Below are 17917 nucleotides of genomic sequence, written 5' to 3' on the forward strand. Positions count from 1 at the left end.
AGAGTAATTTTCTGTATATACTCAGTTGCACGCTATGTAAAATAAAAGTGTATTCGGTTTTTCAATAAATAAGTAAAATAACCTGTATTAAGAGCCTATTTTATCACTCCCTGGGAGACTCCACTCATTCTTACATTTGTAAGATGCTGACGGTTTCCCAGAATTTATATACTTCAGCATTTCCCAAACAAGAAATTTGAGAGATGTGGTCCAGCGTGGTGACTCATGCCTGTAATCCCAGCACTTTGGGAGGCCGAGGAGGGTGGCCTGGATCACCTGAGGTCAGGAGTTTGAGACCAGCCTGGCCAACATGGTGAAACTCCATCTCTACTAAAAATGCAAAAAAAAAAAAAAAATTAGCCAGGTGTGGTGGCAGGCGATTGTAGTCTCAGTTACTCAGGAGGCTGAGGCAGGAGAATCACTTGAACCCGGAAGGCTGAGGTTGCAGCCAGCCAAGATCGTGCCATTGCACTCCAGCCTGGGCGACAGAAGTGAAACTACATCTCAAAAATAAATAATAATAATAATAATAAAAACATTGCCAGCATTTGCAACTTCGAAAAAGTCACTTTTTAAAAAAAGTATTTCAGCTTCTTTTGAAAAAATGGACAATCTCACCATGGTGCAGTGGCAGGAAGTGGAGGGCATATTCCTACCTGGCAAAATTCCTTTGAGTCTGGAGCTCAAAGGAGGCTCACTCCCCAGACCAGGTCATGAGCTTTCAGTTTACCATCCTCTCACTGATGTACATGAACTGTCTGGGCCTGCTTTAAATTTCTAATTGGTTAGATTTGGTTGCTTAGAACAAGCTTTGGGGAGTAGGTGTGGGGCACTCTGGGTAAACAGGCTACCGGGCAGACCACAACTCTTGCAGTCTGCCTGAATGGGCTGCTTCACTCCTTCCATGCACCACCACCATGTGCTGCTGACTTCAAAATGTTTATGCTTTGCACAGAAAGTCTGTCACTCAGAGGTGTCATGTTTTTGCACGGGAAGTTTCATTAACCCTAATAGTTATAAATAAAGGTCGTTTATTCCTCTACATTTAGAATACTACACCTCTTGGGTGGTTGAGTTTGTCTTTGATATGGTTTACTTGAAGGAGGGTGGACATGTACAGGAGGGTTCTAAGGAGCATAGATTCGTTCCACCATTATGAATAATGCTGTAAGTATTTTTGTCAAAGACACTTCTTATTAAGAGTTTAGTCTCCTAAGCAACTGAACCATTGTGGATGGACCCCCTGCTGGCCTGGTCCACGCAGGTGCAACCATATAGAATCGGCCCAACACTCGGGGTTCCCGAGCTCTTTTTCCCCCGCTGCAGGACCAAGACCCGAACCCTGCAGCTGTGGCCGAGAACGCTGCATTGAGCCTGCGCGCAAAGCCTCTGAGTAAAAGGCGAAAGTAACCCCCTAACTAGGCCTCTGGAGGACGGAAGCTGCTGCACAAGTCTGCGCAGGCGCGCCCCGCTGAGGAACACTCATCAGTGCGCAGGCGCCCATCTTAGTTGGTCTTCTTGTCCTGTAAACAGAGGGCCTGCCCCCGACAGCTTCTGCTTCCGGGTCACGCCTTGACAGCGGCTTTCAACGCCCACCTCAGCCCAGCAGTTCGGTGAGTGCGGTCCTTGGAGCGGGTCTACAGCCAGGTTTCCTAACCCAGGGTACCACGCCCAATAACGCTTCCTCTACTCCCCGGTCGAAGGGCTCTAGTTCTCGAGGCTGAGACTTATTTCCGGGCCTTAGGGGGCAGATCGAAGAGGGAGTTGGTCCGCGTCTGAGGCCCCCCAGCGCAAATTGCGTGACTCTCTTTCAGTACCAGACCTGCCGGGATTGCTGCGATCTGTTTAGAGCCCGTGCGGAAAGTGACACCGCACGTCCTTGCATTTCGTGCCCTTGCTCCCCGCCCCCTAGCCTCAGCGCGACAGCTGCCGCGAGCCCTCCCGCAGCAGGTGCGGTGGGATTAGGGGCGCTGCAGGCTCGGCCAGGGTTCTCCCGGGGCGGGAGGGGGCGGGGCCGAGGCCTCCCTCGCATCAGAGCTGTTGTGTCTTCTCTTTCTCACTTTGCTTTTTTTTTTTTTTTCCCAGCTTCGCAATAAATGCCCTTTGGTGTTTTCTCTGGATCCCGTAGCAAAAGAAAACGAGGGAGACAGGGCTTTCAGCTCTGGCAGAGGAAAGGGCCTTCCAAGGGGATCACACCGTACATGGGCTGCTGTCTAGTGAGATCGAATTTAGCTTTCCTTGACCATTCCTGACAGTGAATGCTGTCAATCTGCCCTGAAGTTTCATTCCTTTACTGGGAGCTTCCAGGCAGCAGCAGACCACTGACCATACTCCCAGGAATTCTTAGCCCGGAGCCCAAGAGCGCCCGGGAAATGAGTGCAGGGTTTAGTTTCATCAGATTATCATGGCCCAGAAATGGTTAACAAAACCACTTTATTTATTTATTTTAATTTTTGAATTTTTTTGTAGAAACGGTTGGGTTTTGGGGTCGTCTCGCCATGTTGCTCAGGCTGGTCTTGAACTTCCAGGTTCAAGAGCTCCTTCTGCCTTGGCCTCCCAAAGTGCTGGGATTACAGGCAACAGAACCACTTTGGTCCAAGCCTCCTGCTTTAGATGCTCTGTCTTCTGCTGTCATTCTTGGAATTACCAACTCAAATGCACTTCTTTTTTTTTCCTTGAAACAAAATAATTACAAGATACAGATACTTGTCTCAGAGCAGTTTCGTGGCTACTGGAGAGATTAAAACATATGCCAAATCTGAACTATCTAGAAAATGTCATAGAGACATATAAACAATTGTGTCAGCTTATCCGTGCATGGTAACGGGAGAAAAATACCTAATTTGAATTATCGATACATATGAATATTTTTACTTGCGTTCTTTTAATAGAATTTACATCTAATATAAATGGCTACTGATTCACAAAATAGAAACTGTCAGAATTTACAGTATATAATATATAAAGGGATACGCAATCACAAAAAGCAAAAATTGGCCGGGCATGGTGGCTGATGTCTGTAATCCCAGCACTCTGGGAGGCCAAAGCAGGTGGATCACCTGAGGTCAGGAGTTTGAGACCAATTTGGCCAACATGGTGAAACCCTGTCTGTACTAAACATACAAAAATTAGTCGGGCGTGGTGGTGCACACCTGTAAATCCCAGCTACCCAGGAGGCTGAGGTTGCAGTGAGCCGAGATAGCGCCACTGCACTCCAGCCTAGATGACAGAGTTAGACTCCGCCTCAAAAAAAAAAGAAAAAGAAAAAGCAGATTATATATACACACACACACACACACACACACATTTTTTTTTTTTTTTTTTGAGATGGAGTTTCACTCTGTCACCTCAGCTGGAGTGCAGTGGCGCAATCTCAGCTCACTGCAACCGCTACCTCCCAGGTTCAAGGAATTCTCCTGCCTCAGCCTCCCAAGTGGCTGGGACTACCAAGGGTGGTGCACACCACCATGCCTGGCTTTTTTGTATTTTCAGTAGAGACAGGGTTTCACCATGTTGGCCAGGCTAGTCTCAAACTGCTGACCTCAAGTGATCCGCCCATCTCGGCCTCCCAAAGTGCTGGGATTACAGGTGTGAGCCACCACGACCCACCAAAACATTATATATTATTAAATGTCCAAAACAATTTCATATGGGTAATGTGCTTATTTATTTCAAGTCTTGAATTTCTTAGGATCTAAAGTAATAAACTTTACATTGGTTCAACAGATGTTAAGAACCTACCATGTGCTCAGGTACTATTGAAAAAATCAGTATCATTATTCCCAAAGAGCTTATAATAAGAACACAGATTTCTAAGCAGTTGCACCTAGAGAGCTGATACTGTGTATTATATTTTCTTTATTGTTTTTGATATGTATTGCTTCATAGAAGTGCTCTACCTTATTGGCTGTAATTTTAAATGGTCCCTAACTCTTTTTTTTTTTTTTTATTATACTTTAGGGTTTTAGGGTACATGTGCACAATGTGCAGGTTTGTTACATATGTATCCATGTGCCATGTTGATTTCCTGCACCCATTAACTCGTCATTTAGCATTAGGTGTATCTCCTAATGCTGTCCCTCCCCCCTCCCCCCACCCCACAACAGTCCCCGGAGTGTGATGTTCCCCTTCCTGTGTCCATGAGTTCTCATTGTTCAATTCCCACCTATGAGTGAGAACATGCGGTGTTTGGTTTTTTGTCCTTGTGATAGTTTACTGAGAATGATGTTTTCCAGTTTCATCCATGTCCCTACAAAGGACACGAACTCATCATTTTTTATGGCTGCATAGTATTCCATGGTGTATATGTGCCACATTTTCTTAATCCAGTCTATCGTTGTTGGACATTTGGGTTGGTTCCAACTCTTTGCTATTGTGAATAGTGCCGCAATAAACATACGTGTGCATGTGTCTTTATAGCAGCATGATTTATAGTCCTTTGGGTATATACCCAGTAATGGGATGGCTGGGTCAAATGGTATTTCTAGTTCGAGATCCCTGAGGAATCGCCACACTGACTTCCACAATGGTTGAACTAGTTTACAGTCCCACCAACAGTGTAAAAGTGTTCCTATTTCTCCACATCCTCTCCAGCACCTATTGTTTCCTGATTTTTTAATGATGGCCATTCTAACTGGTGTGAGATGGTATCTCACTGTGGTTTTGATTTGCATTTCTCTGATGGCCAGTGATGATGAGCATTTCTTCATGTGTTTTTTGGCTGCATAAATGTCTTCTTTTGAGAAGTGTCTGTTCATGTCCTCTGCCCACTTTTTGATGGGGTTGTTTGTTTTTTTCTTGTAAATTTGTTTGAGTTCATTGTAGATTCTGGATATTAGCCCTTTGTCAGATGAGTAGGTTGCAAAAATTTTCTCCCATTCTGTAGGTTGCCTGTTCACTCTGATGATAGTTTCTTTTCCTGTGCAGAAGCTCTTTAGTTTAATGAGATCCCATTTGTCAATTTTTGCTTTTGTTGCCATTGCTTTTGGTGTTTTAGACATGAAGTCCTTGCCCACGCCTATGTCCTGAATGGTATTGCCTAGGTTTTCTTGTAGGATTTTAATGGTTTTAGGTCTAACATATAAGTCTTTAATCCATCTTGAATTAATTTTTGTATAAGGTGTAAGGAAGGGATCCAGTTGCAGCTTTCTACATATGGCTAGCCAGTTTTCCCAGCACCATTTATTAAATAGGGAATCCTTTCCCCATTTCTTGTTTTTGTCAGGTTTGTCAAAGATCAGATAGTTGTAGCTATGCGGCGTCATTTCTGAGGGCTCTATTCTGTTCCATTGATCTATGTCTCTGTTGTGGTACCAGTACCATGCTGTTTTGGTTACTGTAGCCTTGTAGTATAGTTTAAAGTCAGGTAGCGTGATACCTCCAGCTTTGTTCTTTTGGCTTACGATTGACTTGGCGATGCGGGCTCTTTTTTGGTTCCATATGAACTTTAAAGTAGTTTTTTCCAATTCTGTGAAGAAAGTCATTGGTAGCTTGATGGGGATGGCATTGAATCTATAAATGACCTTGGGCAGTATGGCCATTTTCACGATATTGATTCTTCCAACCCATGAGCATGGAATGTTCTTCCATTTGTTTGTATCCTCTTTGATTTCATTGAGCAGTGGTTTGTAGTTCTCCTTGAAGAGGTCCTTCACATCCCTTGTAAGTTGGATTCCTAGGTATTTTATTCTCTTTGAAGCAATTGTGAATGGGAGTTCACTCATGATTTGGCTCTCTGTTTGTCTGTTATTGGTGTACAAGAATGCTTGTGATTTTTGTACATTAATTTTGTATCCTGAGACTTTGCTGAAGTTGCTAATCAGCTTAAGGAGATTTTGGGCTGAGACAATGGGGTTTTCTAGATATACAATCATGTCATCTGCAAACAGTGACAATTTGACTTCATCTTTTCCTAGTTGAATACCCTTTATTTCCTTCTCCTGCCTGATTGCTCTGGCCAGAACTTCCAGGACTATGTTGAATAGGAGCGGTGAGAGAGGGCATCCCTGTCTTGTGCCAGTTTTCAGAGGGAATGCTTCCAGTTTTTGCCCATTCAGTATGATATTGGCTGTGGGTTTGTCATAGATAGCTCTTATTATCTTGAGATACGTCCCATCAATACCTAATTTATTGAGAGTTTTTAGCATGAAGTGTTGTTGAATTTTGTCAAAGGCCTTTTCTGCATCTATTGAGATAATCATGTGGTTTTTGTCTTTGGTTCTGTTTATATGCTGGATTACATTTATTGATTTGCGTATGTTGAACCAGCCTTGCATCCCAGGGATGAAGCCCACTTGATTATGGTGGATAAGCTTTTTGATGTGCTGCTGGATTCGGTTTGCCAGTATTTTATTGAGGATTTTTGCATCAATGTTCATCAAGGATATTGGTCTGAAATTCTCTTTTTTGGTTATGTCTCTGCCAGGTTTTGGTATCAGGACGATGCTGGCTTCATAAAATGTGTTAGGGAGGATTCCCTCTTTTTCTATCGATTGGAATAGTTTCAGAAGGAATGGTACCAGTTCCTCCTTGTACCTCTGGTAGAATTCAGCTGTGAATCCGTCAGGTCCTGGACTCTTTTTGGTTGGTAAGCTATTGATTATTGCCACAATTTCAGAACCTGTTATTGGTCTATTCAGAGATTCAACTTCTTCCTGGTTTAGTCTTGGGAGGGTGTATTTGTCGAGGAATTTATCCATTTCTTCTAGATTTTCTAGTTTATTTGCATAGAGGTGTTTGTAGTATTCTCTGATGGTAGATTGTATTTCTGTGGGATCGGTGGTGATATCCCCTTTTTCGTTTTTTATTGCATCTATTTGATTCTTCTCTCTTTTCTTCTTTATTAGTCTTGCTAGCGGTCCATCAATTTTGTTGATCTTTTCAAAAAACCAGCTCCTGGATTCATTAATTTTTTGAAGGGTTTTTTGTGTCTCTATTTCCTTCAGTTCTGCTCTGATTTTAGTTATTTCTAGCCTTCTGCTAGCTTTTGAATGTGTTTGCTCTTGCTTTTCTAGTTCTTTTAATTGTGATGTTAGGGTGTCAATTTTGGATCTTTCCTGCTTTCTCTTGTGGGCATTTAGTGCTATAAATTTCCCTCTACACACTGCTTTGAATGTGTCCCAGAGATTCTGGTATGTTGTGTCTTTGTTCTCGTTGGTTTCAAAGAACATCTTTATTTCTGCCTTCATTTCATTATGTACCCAATAGTCATTCAGGAGCAGGTTGTTCAGTTTCCATGTAGTTGAGCGGTTTTGAGTGAATTTCTTAATCCTGAGTTCTAGTTTGATTGCACTGTGGTCTGAGAGACAGTTTGTTATAATTTCTCTTCTTTTACATTTGCTGAGGAGAGCTTTACTTCCAACTATGTGGTCAATTTTGGAATAGGTGTGGTGTGGTGCTGAAAAAAATGTATATTCTGTTGACTTGGGGTGGAGAGTTCTGTAGATGTCTATTAGGTCCACTTTATGTAGAGCTGAGTTCAATTCCTGGATATCCTTGTTAACTTTCTGTCTCGTTGATCTGTCTAATGTTGACAGTGGGGTGTTAAAATCTCCCATTATTATTGTGTGGGAGTTTAAGTCCCTTTGTAGGTCACTGAGGACTTGCTTTATGAATCTGGGTGCTCCTGTGTTGGGTGCATATATATTTAGGATAGTTAGCTCTTCTTGTTGAATTGATCCCTTTACCATTATGTAATGGCCTTCTTTGTCTCTTTTGATCTTTGTTGGTTTAAAGTCTATTTTATCAGAGACTAGGATTGCAACCCCTGCCTTTTTTTGTTTTCCAGTTGCTTGATAGATCTTCCTCCATCCCTTTATTTTGAGTCTATGTGTGTCTCTGCACGTGAGATGGGTTTCCTGAATACAGCACACTGATGGGTCCTGACTCCTTATCCAGTTTGCCAGTCTGTGTCTTTTGATTGGAGCATTTAGCCCATTTACATTTAACGTTAATATTGTTATGTGTGAATCTGATCCTGTCATTATGATGTTAGTTGGTTATTTTGCTCGTTAGTTGCTATAGTTTCTTCCTAGCCTCGATGGTCTTTACAATTTGGCATGTTTTTGCAGTGGCTGGTACCGGTTGTTCCTTTCCATGTTTAGTTCTTCCTTCAGGAGCTCTTTTAGGGCAGGCCTGGTGGTGACAAAATCACTCAGCGTTTGCTTGTCTGTAAAGTATTTTATTTCTCCTTCACTTATGAAGCTTAGTTTGGCGGGATAGCAAATTCTGGGTTGAAAATTCTTTTCTTTAAGAATGTTGAATATCGGCCCCCACTCTCTTCTGGCTTGTAGAGTTTCTGCTGAGAGATCAGCTGTTAGTCTGATGGGCTTCCCTTTGTGGGTTACCCGACCTTTCTCTCTGGCTGCCCTTAACATTTTTTCCTTCATTTCAACTTTGGTGAATCTGACAATTATGTGTCTTGGAGTTGCCCTTCTCGAGGAGTATCTTTGTGGCATTCTCTGTATTTCCTGAATCTGAATGCTGGCCTGCCTTGCTAGATTGGGGAAGTTCTCCTGGATAATATCTTGCAGAGTGTTTTCCAACTTGGTTCCATTCTCCCCATCATTTTCAGGTACACCAATCAGACGTAGGTTTGGTCTTTTCACATAGTCCCAAATTTCTCGGAGGCTTTGTTCATTTCTTTTTATTCTTTTTTCTCTAGACTTCCCTTCTCTCTTCATTTCATTCATTTCATCTTCCATCAGCGATACTCTTTCTTCCAGTTGATCGCATCTGCTACTGAGGCTTCTGCAATCTTCGCGTAGTTCTCGAAACTTGGCTTTCAGCTCCATCAGCTCCTTTAAGCCCTTCTCTCCATTGGTTATTCTAGTTATCCATTCTTCTAATATTTTTTCAAAGTTTTTAACTTCTTTGCTATTGTTTTGAATTTCCTCTCGTAGCTCAGAGTAGTTTGATCATCTGAAGCCTTCTTCTCTCAACTCATCAAAGTCATCCTCCATCCAGCTTTGTTCCGTTGCTGGTGAGGAACTGCGTTCCTTTGGAGGAGGAGAGGTTCTCTGTTTTTTAGAGTTTCCAGTTTTTTTGTTCTGTTTTTTCCCCATCTTTGTGGTTTTATCTACTTTTGGTCTTTGATGATGGAGATGTACAGATGGGTTTTTGGTGTGGATGTCCTTTCTGTTTGTTAGTTTTCCTTCTACCAGACAGGACCCTCAGCTGCAGGTCTGTTGGAGTTTACTAGAGGTCCACTCCAGACCCTGTTTGGCTGGGTGTCAGCAGCGGTGGCTGCAGAACAGCGGATTTTCGTGAGACCACAAATTCAGCTGTCTGATAGTTCGTCTGAAAGTTTTATCTCAGAGGAGTACCCGGTTGAATGAGGTGTCAGTCTGTCCCTACTGGGGGGGTGCCTCCCAGTTAGGCTGCTCAGGGGTGAGGGACCCACTTTAGGAGGCAGTCTGTCCGTTCTCAGATCTCCAGCTGCGTGCTGGGAGAACCACTACTCTGTTCAAAGCTGTCAGTCAGACAGGGACCTTTAAGTCTGTGGAGGTTCTTGCTGAGTTTTTGTTTGTCTGTGCCCTGCCCCCAGAGGTGGAGCCTATAGAGGCAGGCAGGCCTCCTTGAGCTGTGGTGGGCTCCACCCAGTTCGAGCTTCCTGGCTGCTTTGTTTACCTAAGCAAGCCTGGGCAATGGCGGGCGCCCCTCCCCCAGCCTCGCTGCCGCCTTGCAGCTTGATCTCAGACTGCTGAGCTAGCAATCAGCGAGACTCCGTGGGCACAGGACCCTCCGAGCCAGGTGCGGGACACAATCTCCTAGTGTGCCATTTTCTAGGCCCGTTGGAAAAGCGCAGTATTGGGGTGGGACTGACCCGATATTCCAGGTGCCGTCTGTTTCCCCTTTCTTTGACTAGGAAAGGGAACTCCCTGACCCCTTGCGCTTCCCGAGTGAGGCAATGCCTCGCCCTGCTTCGGCTCGCGCACAGTGCGCTTCACCGACTGTCCTGCACCCACTGTTAGGCACTCCCTAGTGAGATGAAACCAGTACCTCAAGCAGAAATGCAGAAATCATCCGTCTTCTGTGTCGCTGGGGCTGGGAGCTGGAGACCGGAGCTGTTCCTATTCGGCCATCTTGGCTCCACCCCTAAATGGTCCCTAACTCTTGTCTCTTATACAGCCAAACCTTTTAAGTTGAATTGAAGTATATTGCATTATTTTCTTCTTCCATCCTAGAACTCTGTCCTATTGTGGTTTCAACATATATTTCACCAAAGTCTATTTCTCAGTTGTCATGAATAGCCAATTATTAAAAATTTTAACTCATTTTATTTTATTTTTTTGAGATGGAGTCTCACCCTGTTGCCAAGACTGGAGTACAGTGGTGCAGTCTCAGCTCACTCTGCCTCCTGGGTTCAAGCTATTTTCCTGCCTCAGCCTCCCGAGTAGCTGGAATTACAGGCGTGTGCCACCATGCCCAGCTAATTTTTTTTGTATTTTTAGTACAGACGGGCTTTCACCATGTTGGTAAGGCTGGTCTCGAACTCCTGACCTCAGGTGATCCACCCACCTCAGCCTTCCAAAGTGCTGGGATTACAGGTGTGAGCCACCACGCCCTGCCTTTAACTCATTTTAAAATCTGCAAATTTTCCTAAAACTGAAAGTACATTTCATTATTGTGAACTTTAATTTTTTCCTAGTTTTATATAAATGACTCCAGGGTAGTTATACTTTTGCTTTCCTTCCTTATTTTAGAATATTACCTCAAATAGTTCCTTTTTTTTTTTTTTTTTTTTTTTTGAGGTAGAGTCTCGCTCTGTTGCCCAGGCTAGAATGCAGTGAGGCGATCTTGGCTCACTGCAAGCTCTGCCTCCTGGGTTCATGACATTCTCCTGCCTCAGCCTCCCGAGTAGTTGGGACTACAGGCGCCCACCACTATGCCCAGCTAATTTTTTTGTATTTTTAGTAGAGACGGGGTTTCACCACGTTAGCCAAGATGGTCTCGATCTCCTGACCTCGTGATCCACCCATCTCGGCCTCCCAAAGTGCTGGGATTACAGGCGTGAGCCACCACACCCGGCCAAATATTTCCTTTTTTTTCCTCTTCTGAAGACATTTGAAAATATTTCAGATGACTTTTCATTAGTAAGATAGATATATTTGCTCCATAGCCTTCTTCCTCTCTTTTCACACATAACAATCACTTCTATACTGTTTAGTCAGTCAACCAACCAATATTTGTTAAACACTTACCTTTTGTGAGATTCTGTGGCTGGCCTTACATGGGTGAAAAAGTAGAAGACAAAGTCCTGGCCTTCCAGTTGATTACAGTTTCGATGGAGAAACAATATGTACATAACTATATTGCAAGGCCCAGTGTTATAAGTAACTTAGTGGTGGTGCCGATCATAAAAACCACAAAAATTCAAAGAAGGAAAATAATGTGACCTCTTCAGCCTTTTAAAAATCCTATTCCTTGCCTAGTCTTGTTTGCAAACCACACAGAGCTCCATGGGGGTCTTAGTACCTCTTGGGGAAATCTTGTGCTAGACTAGGTTAGAGTAGAACATTTGTGTCCAGGTTTATCCAACTCCCTAGGCAACTATTATAATCCAATTCCTTATGATTGTGAAAATAGTATTCATCACTCCTTGAAATCTGCTTTTAGTATTGGGAAGGCCTCAGAGAACACCTAACCCTAAAGACAGGTGTGCTAAGTGATATTGTATATGCCGAAAACTTCTTTGTTTCAGGCAGTTTGGAGCATGTGAACGCTGTGAGCCTTGATGAGTTCCAGTATGTGGTATATTATGCAGAGCATTCAGAGCAAATACTCTCTCTCGGAGCGCTTAATCCGAACAATTGCTGCCATCCGTTCCTTCCCACATGATAACGTAGAGGACCTCATCAGAGGGGTGAGTGTGCTGGTATTGACAGGAGAGTCCTTGCGATGTGAAGTGGGAAAGCTCTGTAAATCCTCATGGATCGAAGATTTGCAGCTTTGACTCAACCCAAGATCACAGGGAGTTTTTACATTTTGCTAACTGCATTAACTTGATCATTAAAATGTATTTCCCCTATGTTTGCTTCGCTTCCCTTCTCCCTTTCACTTTGTGTGTCTGATATTTTTCTTCATGGAATATGTTCTCAATACCTGTAGTCGCATGTTCTTTGTAAAATATCTGAGTATGATGCATATGTAATCCATTGAGCTCAAAGTCTTCTATACGTGTTTTATTAAGGGAGGAGGTGAGCAAAGCAGAGGTGTTTTTTATTTTTATTTTTTGAGACAGGGCTTCACTTCTGTCACCCAGGCTGGAGTGCAGTGGCGCAAACAAGGCTTACTGCAGCCTTGACCTCCCGGACTCAAGTGATCCTCCCACCTCAGCCCCTCAAGTAGCTGGGACCACAGGCACATGCCACCCATGTCCAGCTAATTTTATTTTATTTTTTGTAGAGACAGGGTTTCACCATGTTGCCCAGGCTGGTCTTGAATTCCCACACTAAAGCAACCCACCTGCCTTGGGTTCCCAAAGTGCTGGGATTAGAGGTGTGAGCCACTGTGCCTGGCTACGGAGGTGGTTTTTAAATCCTTGTGAGACTTTCTTCATACCTGGGTTATAATAATTACATGGAGAGATTTTTACTTACATTCTATGTTAAAAGCAGCTACCACTTCTAGCTCTGTAGAGGATATCAGCCTCTAAAATGCATGGTAATTATAGTTTAAGAAAACACCTTAACCATCTGATGTTTAATCATGGCCCTTCAATAATTGTTATATGACTAGTATCCTAGAAGGTCTTTACTATCCTCTTCTATTTATTTTTCTTGTTGAAGAGACGTTAGAGTAATTTTTTGATCACCAGAAAATGCATCCAGATGGTTACTTGTGTATATGCTAAGACTTCAGGCTCGTCATTTATAGCCTGCATCTGTGTAGCTGCTTCAGAGTTATTGGGCACAAGGGGAGAAGGAAAAGTCATGCAGTGTTAGCTTATTCTGAGCAAAAGTGGTGTCAGAAGACTCCGCGGTAGAAACCTTGTCACATTCTAATTCTAGCTCTGCTGCTGAGTCATTCAGTGACTTTGGTCTGACTGGTATCTCTATCTCCCTTGATTTTTTTTTTTTTTTTTTTTTTTTGAGACGGAGTTTCGCTCGTCACCCAGGCTGGAGTGCAATGGCGCGATCTCGGCTCACTGCAACCTCCACCTCCCAGGTTCAAGCGATTCTCCTGCCTCAGCCTCCTGAGTAGCTGGGATAACAGGCACCTGCCACCACACCCGGCTAGTTTTTGTATTTTCAGTAGAGACTGGGTTTCACCATGTCGGCCAGGATGGTCTCAAACTCCTAACCTCAGGTGATCTGCCCGCCTCAGCCTCCCAAAGTGCTGAGATTACAGGTGTGAGCCACTGCGCCTGGCCTCTCCTTTGATTTTGAATAGAAGCACCAGCAAAGGCTAGGTGGTAAAGAATGCTGATACCAAGAGGCTACTTTGAAGATGTTTATAAAAAAGGAAAAATAGTGTTAAGATGATGCCACTATTAGTGATGGTCATTTGCTGAATGGCCAGAAGAGCATGCATGCCAGTTCTGGCCTCAGTCTGACAGACGCACTTTCCTACTTTTTCAGAGCATGGTGGCCATAGAAAGTGGATTGCTGGTCCAGCTTTCCTGCCTGATGATAAGGTTTCCAGTGCTTTGATACATAAGATTATGTCTTTAGTGATGTCCAGGTGACCATCTGGCAGCCTCCCTTGTGGAGAAATTTAGTAACTTGATCTAAGGAATTAACAGTTACTTTCCTTCATCTTCAGTGTACTCCTTTGGCTTGGACATGGGCATAATATTAATTAAAAGGAAACAAGGAACTAGCAGTGTATCTATAAAATAGTGAGAGTTAGAACTCTCTGTCCCCTGGACTCAGTTCTGAATTCTGTCCTGCTGGGCAAGCCAGAGCTGAGCACACTGACTGAAGTTGTCTTCTGCCCACAGGGAGCAGATGTGAACTGCACTCATGGCACACTGAAGCCCTTGCACTGTGCCTGTATGGTGTCAGATGCTGACTGTGTGGAGTTACTTCTGGAAAAAGGAGCCGAGGTAATGTTTTTTAACACATTCACATTAATGATTCACTAAAACTTGAGCTTCATGCTTTCTTAGAATTTCTCCCCATCACTCCACCATCTCTTTCCTCCTCCAGTCTGAACTTCTAACTCAAGGTAATGTTGGCATAGCCAATATTAAGGAAAATAATGGTAAATATATAAAATGATCTAAGGATTTCATTCTTTTGCCTTTCTGTCCCCACCCTGCTTGCCCCCATTTTATGGTGCTGATACTCTGCTTGCCTTTCTTCTCCTTAACTTAAGCTGTCACTGACCATCACTTCAGGAAGGTTACCTTGTAGGGGCTGTTTGTATTTCCATTTAATCTTCTCATTGCTTATTGTCTATCCAGGAGATATAAATGCAGAGATCCCTCAACTCTGATTAAATCTAAGGTACCCTTAAAAGTACTTAAAGTACTTAAGAAGTGGTATTTAAGATAGGTTTTGGCCAAATAAAAGGTTGAATTTACTTAAATGTTTCAGGGTTTGTGTTTTTTTTTCATTAATGAGGGAATATGCTATTTGGAAATTTGAAGAAAAAGACTACAGGTGATGCTGACTGTCAGCAAGCCAGCTGCTTTTCCAGCACTGAGAGATTTGTGCTCTTCCTATCACATGCTTTCATTTGGGTTCTCTTGTGAACCCACAGCATATTTTTGCAAAGGTCTGACTTATATTCTAACATTTTGAACTTCTCTGTATGGTTAAAGAACCTGGCAAAAGCTATGTTTTTCAGTTTGGTTGCTACATTAGCCACAGGGTACAGAAAGGGTCAGGATAAGTAAAATAATTCAAAACTCTGTGTAGTCAAGCAGCTTTCCAGTAATATCTTTCAGAGCAGTTACAGGGACTTAGACTTCCTCTATTCCTGCCTTACCCGTTACTCTGTGGTAGAGATTCTAATGAATAGATAAATGAACACTGCAGCAAAAACCGAAATAATGCAGACCAGCTAGTCAGTGCACATAATAGTGTTGACTGTTTGAGGACAGTTCTTTTCCTTTTTGCTCCTAAGTTCCTGTCATATCTTCATCTTTATCACCAGGACTCCCTGGGAGTTGCTTGTTGACCCTCTTGTTCAGAGCACTGCATAGCAAAGGTAGTGGGTAACCATGCAAGCTTCTTTGCTGCTGTCCTGTCTTCCTCTCAGTAGTCTGTCTACTGTAATAGTTCCTCCCTTTTTACAGGTGAATGCCCTGGATGGGTATAACCGAACAGCCCTCCACTATGCAGCAGAGAAAGATGAGGCTTGTGTGGAGGTCCTATTGGAGTATGGTGCAAACCCCAATGCTTTGGATGGCAACAGAGACACCCCACTTCACTGGGCAGCCTTTAAGAACAATGCTGAGTGTGTGCGGGCTCTCCTAGAGAGTGGGGCCTCTGTCAATGCCCTGGATTACAACAATGATACACCGCTCAGCTGGGCTGCCATGAAGGGAAATCTTGAGAGTGTCAGCATCCTTCTAGATTATGGCGCAGAGGTCAGAGTCATCAATCTAATAGGCCAGACACCCATCTCCCGCCTGGTGGCTCTGCTAGTCAGGGGACTTGGAACAGAGAAAGAGGACTCTTGCTTTGAGCTCCTCCACAGAGCTGTTGGACACTTTGAATTGAGGAAAAATGGCACCATGCCACGAGAGGTGGCCAGAGACCCGCAGCTATGTGAAAAACTGACTGTTCTGTGCTCAGCTCCAGGAACTCTAAAAACACTCGCTCGCTATGCCGTGCGCCGTAGCCTGGGACTCCAGTATCTCCCCGATGCAGTGAAGGGCCTTCCACTGCCAGCTTCTTTGAAGGAATACCTGTTACTTTTAGAATAGCCCGGAGAAGATGTTTGCACCATCATGCAGGCAACTCTGGGTGAGGTTGTCCCTGCAGTACTCCTTGTCACAGAAAACAGAAAAACAGTTGTTCCTGTTGTGTGGTTTATAGATTTCGAAGCAACATGTCACAACAGTAACCTCCATAGCACCTCCCCTTCCAAACCAAACAACCCAAGAAAAATCCCTCACTTTTGTTTTCTGTTTATTGCTTACTTGGCTTTTTATATTGCATTTTGCAAAAGAAGAGGTCTCCCTCAATCCTCCCCTTAGGGAAGGAGTCAACAGTGCAACTAAATTTCTCTAGGAAGATGGAAAGTACTTAAATAATGTGTGTGTGGTTTTCCTTTGGGGGCGTGGTTAATGGTCCAGAAGAATCCCTTCTAGAAAGCATTTTAGGCCAGGCATGGTGGCTCACGCCTGTAATCCCAGCACTTTGGGAGGCCGAGGCAGGCGGATCACCTGAGGTCAGGAGTTTGAGACCAGCCTGACCAATATGATGAAACCCCGTCTCTACTAAAAATACAAAAATTAGCTGGGCATGGTGGCAAGCGCCTGTAATCCCAGCTACTCAGGAGGCTGAGACAGAAGAATTGCTTGAACCTGTGAGGCAGAGGTTGCAGTGAGCCGAGATCGCGCCACTGCACTCCAGCCTGGGCAATAAGAGCGAAACTCTGTCAAAACAAACAAACAAACAAAAAAAAACAAAAAAAAACCATTTTAATTGATCTGTGAAAAAATTTAAGAAAATCACAATTTCAGCTAACAGCAATTGTGTCACAAAGATGAAGATACTATAACCTCGAATGGTGCAGATCCATAACTGGGCTGGATGACATCCCTACTGTGCCATGTCCTGGGGCATTTGGAAGGGACTGGACCTCTTTCCCCTCATCAAAGGAAGCAGCAGCCTTTGCCTCTTTCTCTTGGTTGTGACCACGGGCTACAGTAGCTCTGAAATAACAAGAGCTCTGTAATAACAGTAATAAATAGCTCTGAAATAACAGTCCTAAGAACTCCTAAAGTCCTGAGAACTTTTCTTGTAATGCAGCTTTTTCTCTTCCTGAGAGCCAGTGTGTTCTAATGGGCTTCACAGGCAGTTCCTACACCTACGGTGTGTGTTCCAGCAGGGAGGAGTTATGGGCTGGGCTACCTTTTCCCATGGGTCTTCATTCCCAATGGAAAGTTCACTCTGCTTCGTTTGGAATTATTTTTCTTTCAGTTGTTCTGGAACCTTTGCTTTTTATTGATTTATACAATACAATTGGTGGGAGGGTGGACTTGGGATGGGAGTGGGAAAAGCATATAAGAGCTTCTTTTGTGATGGTCCATCTACCCAAAAGAGATCTGCTTTAGTGAACAATACTCTTTCCTTTCATGTTTCTAAACTAGATCAAGTTGTTACTGATTTTAGATGACTTGTATGCAAATTTGAAAAACTTTTTTTTTTAAAGCTGTTTGGGAACTACAAACAATGAATGGAATCTACTGACACAGCTAATTGGAAAACAGATGTCTTCTTTTGTCCTATTGATGCTGGTGTTTAAAAAACACCATTTAAAAAAAAATAATAAATAGTTCTAAAAGCAAGTTTGGCAATTACTACTTTTCCTACTTTTCTCCAACCCCCCTTAGAAAAAGTTCTTCATTTACTGCCTGGCTGTTCAATGTAACTGTCCATCCCAACCTTTCTCCCATTAGCAGCAGTGATTCTGCGCATTGTTGGAGTGAACAGGAAGGCCTGGGCAGAGTATCTGAAGAGCTTCCCCTTCCTTTATACCTTCTCCCACCCCAAATTTTGAATTACTGCTTTTATGTTCTCAACTCCAGCTGCACATAAAATCACTAAGGAAGCTTTTTAAAAACACTGGTGCCAAGATTTCACCTCATACCAATTCTTTGGAATTTTCTGGGGTAGGGCTGGGGACTTGAGTGTTTCAAATGTAGCCAGGAATGAGATCCCACTGTGTAAGTCAGTGTTCTCAATTCTAGTTATTAATTAGAACCACCTAGGAAAATTTTTAAAAATACTAAGGCCCA

The 17917-nt window shown here is 43.3% G+C and overlaps 1 protein-coding gene across 2 annotated transcripts; it reads left to right on the plus strand.

The window, feature by feature from the left end:
- Positions 1 to 1471: 1471 nt before the first annotated feature.
- On the plus strand, positions 1472 to 17467 carry ASB8 (ankyrin repeat and SOCS box containing 8). Of its 2 annotated transcripts, none has more exons than XM_032143897.2 (4): positions 1472 to 1613; positions 11706 to 11863; positions 13943 to 14047; positions 15245 to 17467. In XM_032143897.2, the coding sequence occupies exons 2-4, from the start codon at positions 11735 to 11737 to the stop codon at positions 15875 to 15877; spliced, it is 867 nt and encodes a 288-aa protein (XP_031999788.1). In that variant the 5' UTR covers positions 1472 to 1613; positions 11706 to 11734; the 3' UTR covers positions 15878 to 17467. The 2 variants fall into 2 exon arrangements, with proteins under 2 accessions (XP_031999788.1, XP_031999787.1); XM_032143896.2 differs by having other exon boundaries at positions 1489 to 1613; positions 11702 to 11863.
- The last annotated feature ends 450 nt before the right edge of the window (positions 17468 to 17917 follow it).

The sequence above is a fragment of the Hylobates moloch genome, unplaced genomic scaffold (genome assembly GCF_009828535.3).
Source record: "Hylobates moloch isolate HMO894 unplaced genomic scaffold, HMol_V3 SCAFFOLD_22, whole genome shotgun sequence".
Taxonomy (NCBI): domain Eukaryota; kingdom Metazoa; phylum Chordata; class Mammalia; order Primates; family Hylobatidae; genus Hylobates; species Hylobates moloch.

What these genes read in the sequence shown, in the direction of transcription:
- ASB8 (XM_032143897.2), top strand. Translation starts at nt 11,735, where the DNA reads ATGAGTTCCAGTATGTGGTATATTATGCAGAGCATTCAGAGCAAATAC. An exon ending in TAGAGGACCTCATCAGAGGG is followed by an intron (nt 11,864 to 13,942) that starts GTGAGTGTGCTG and finishes TTCTGCCCACAG; the next exon opens with GGAGCAGATGTGAACTGCAC. An exon ending in TTCTGGAAAAAGGAGCCGAG is followed by an intron (nt 14,048 to 15,244) that starts GTAATGTTTTTT and finishes CCCTTTTTACAG; the next exon opens with GTGAATGCCCTGGATGGGTA.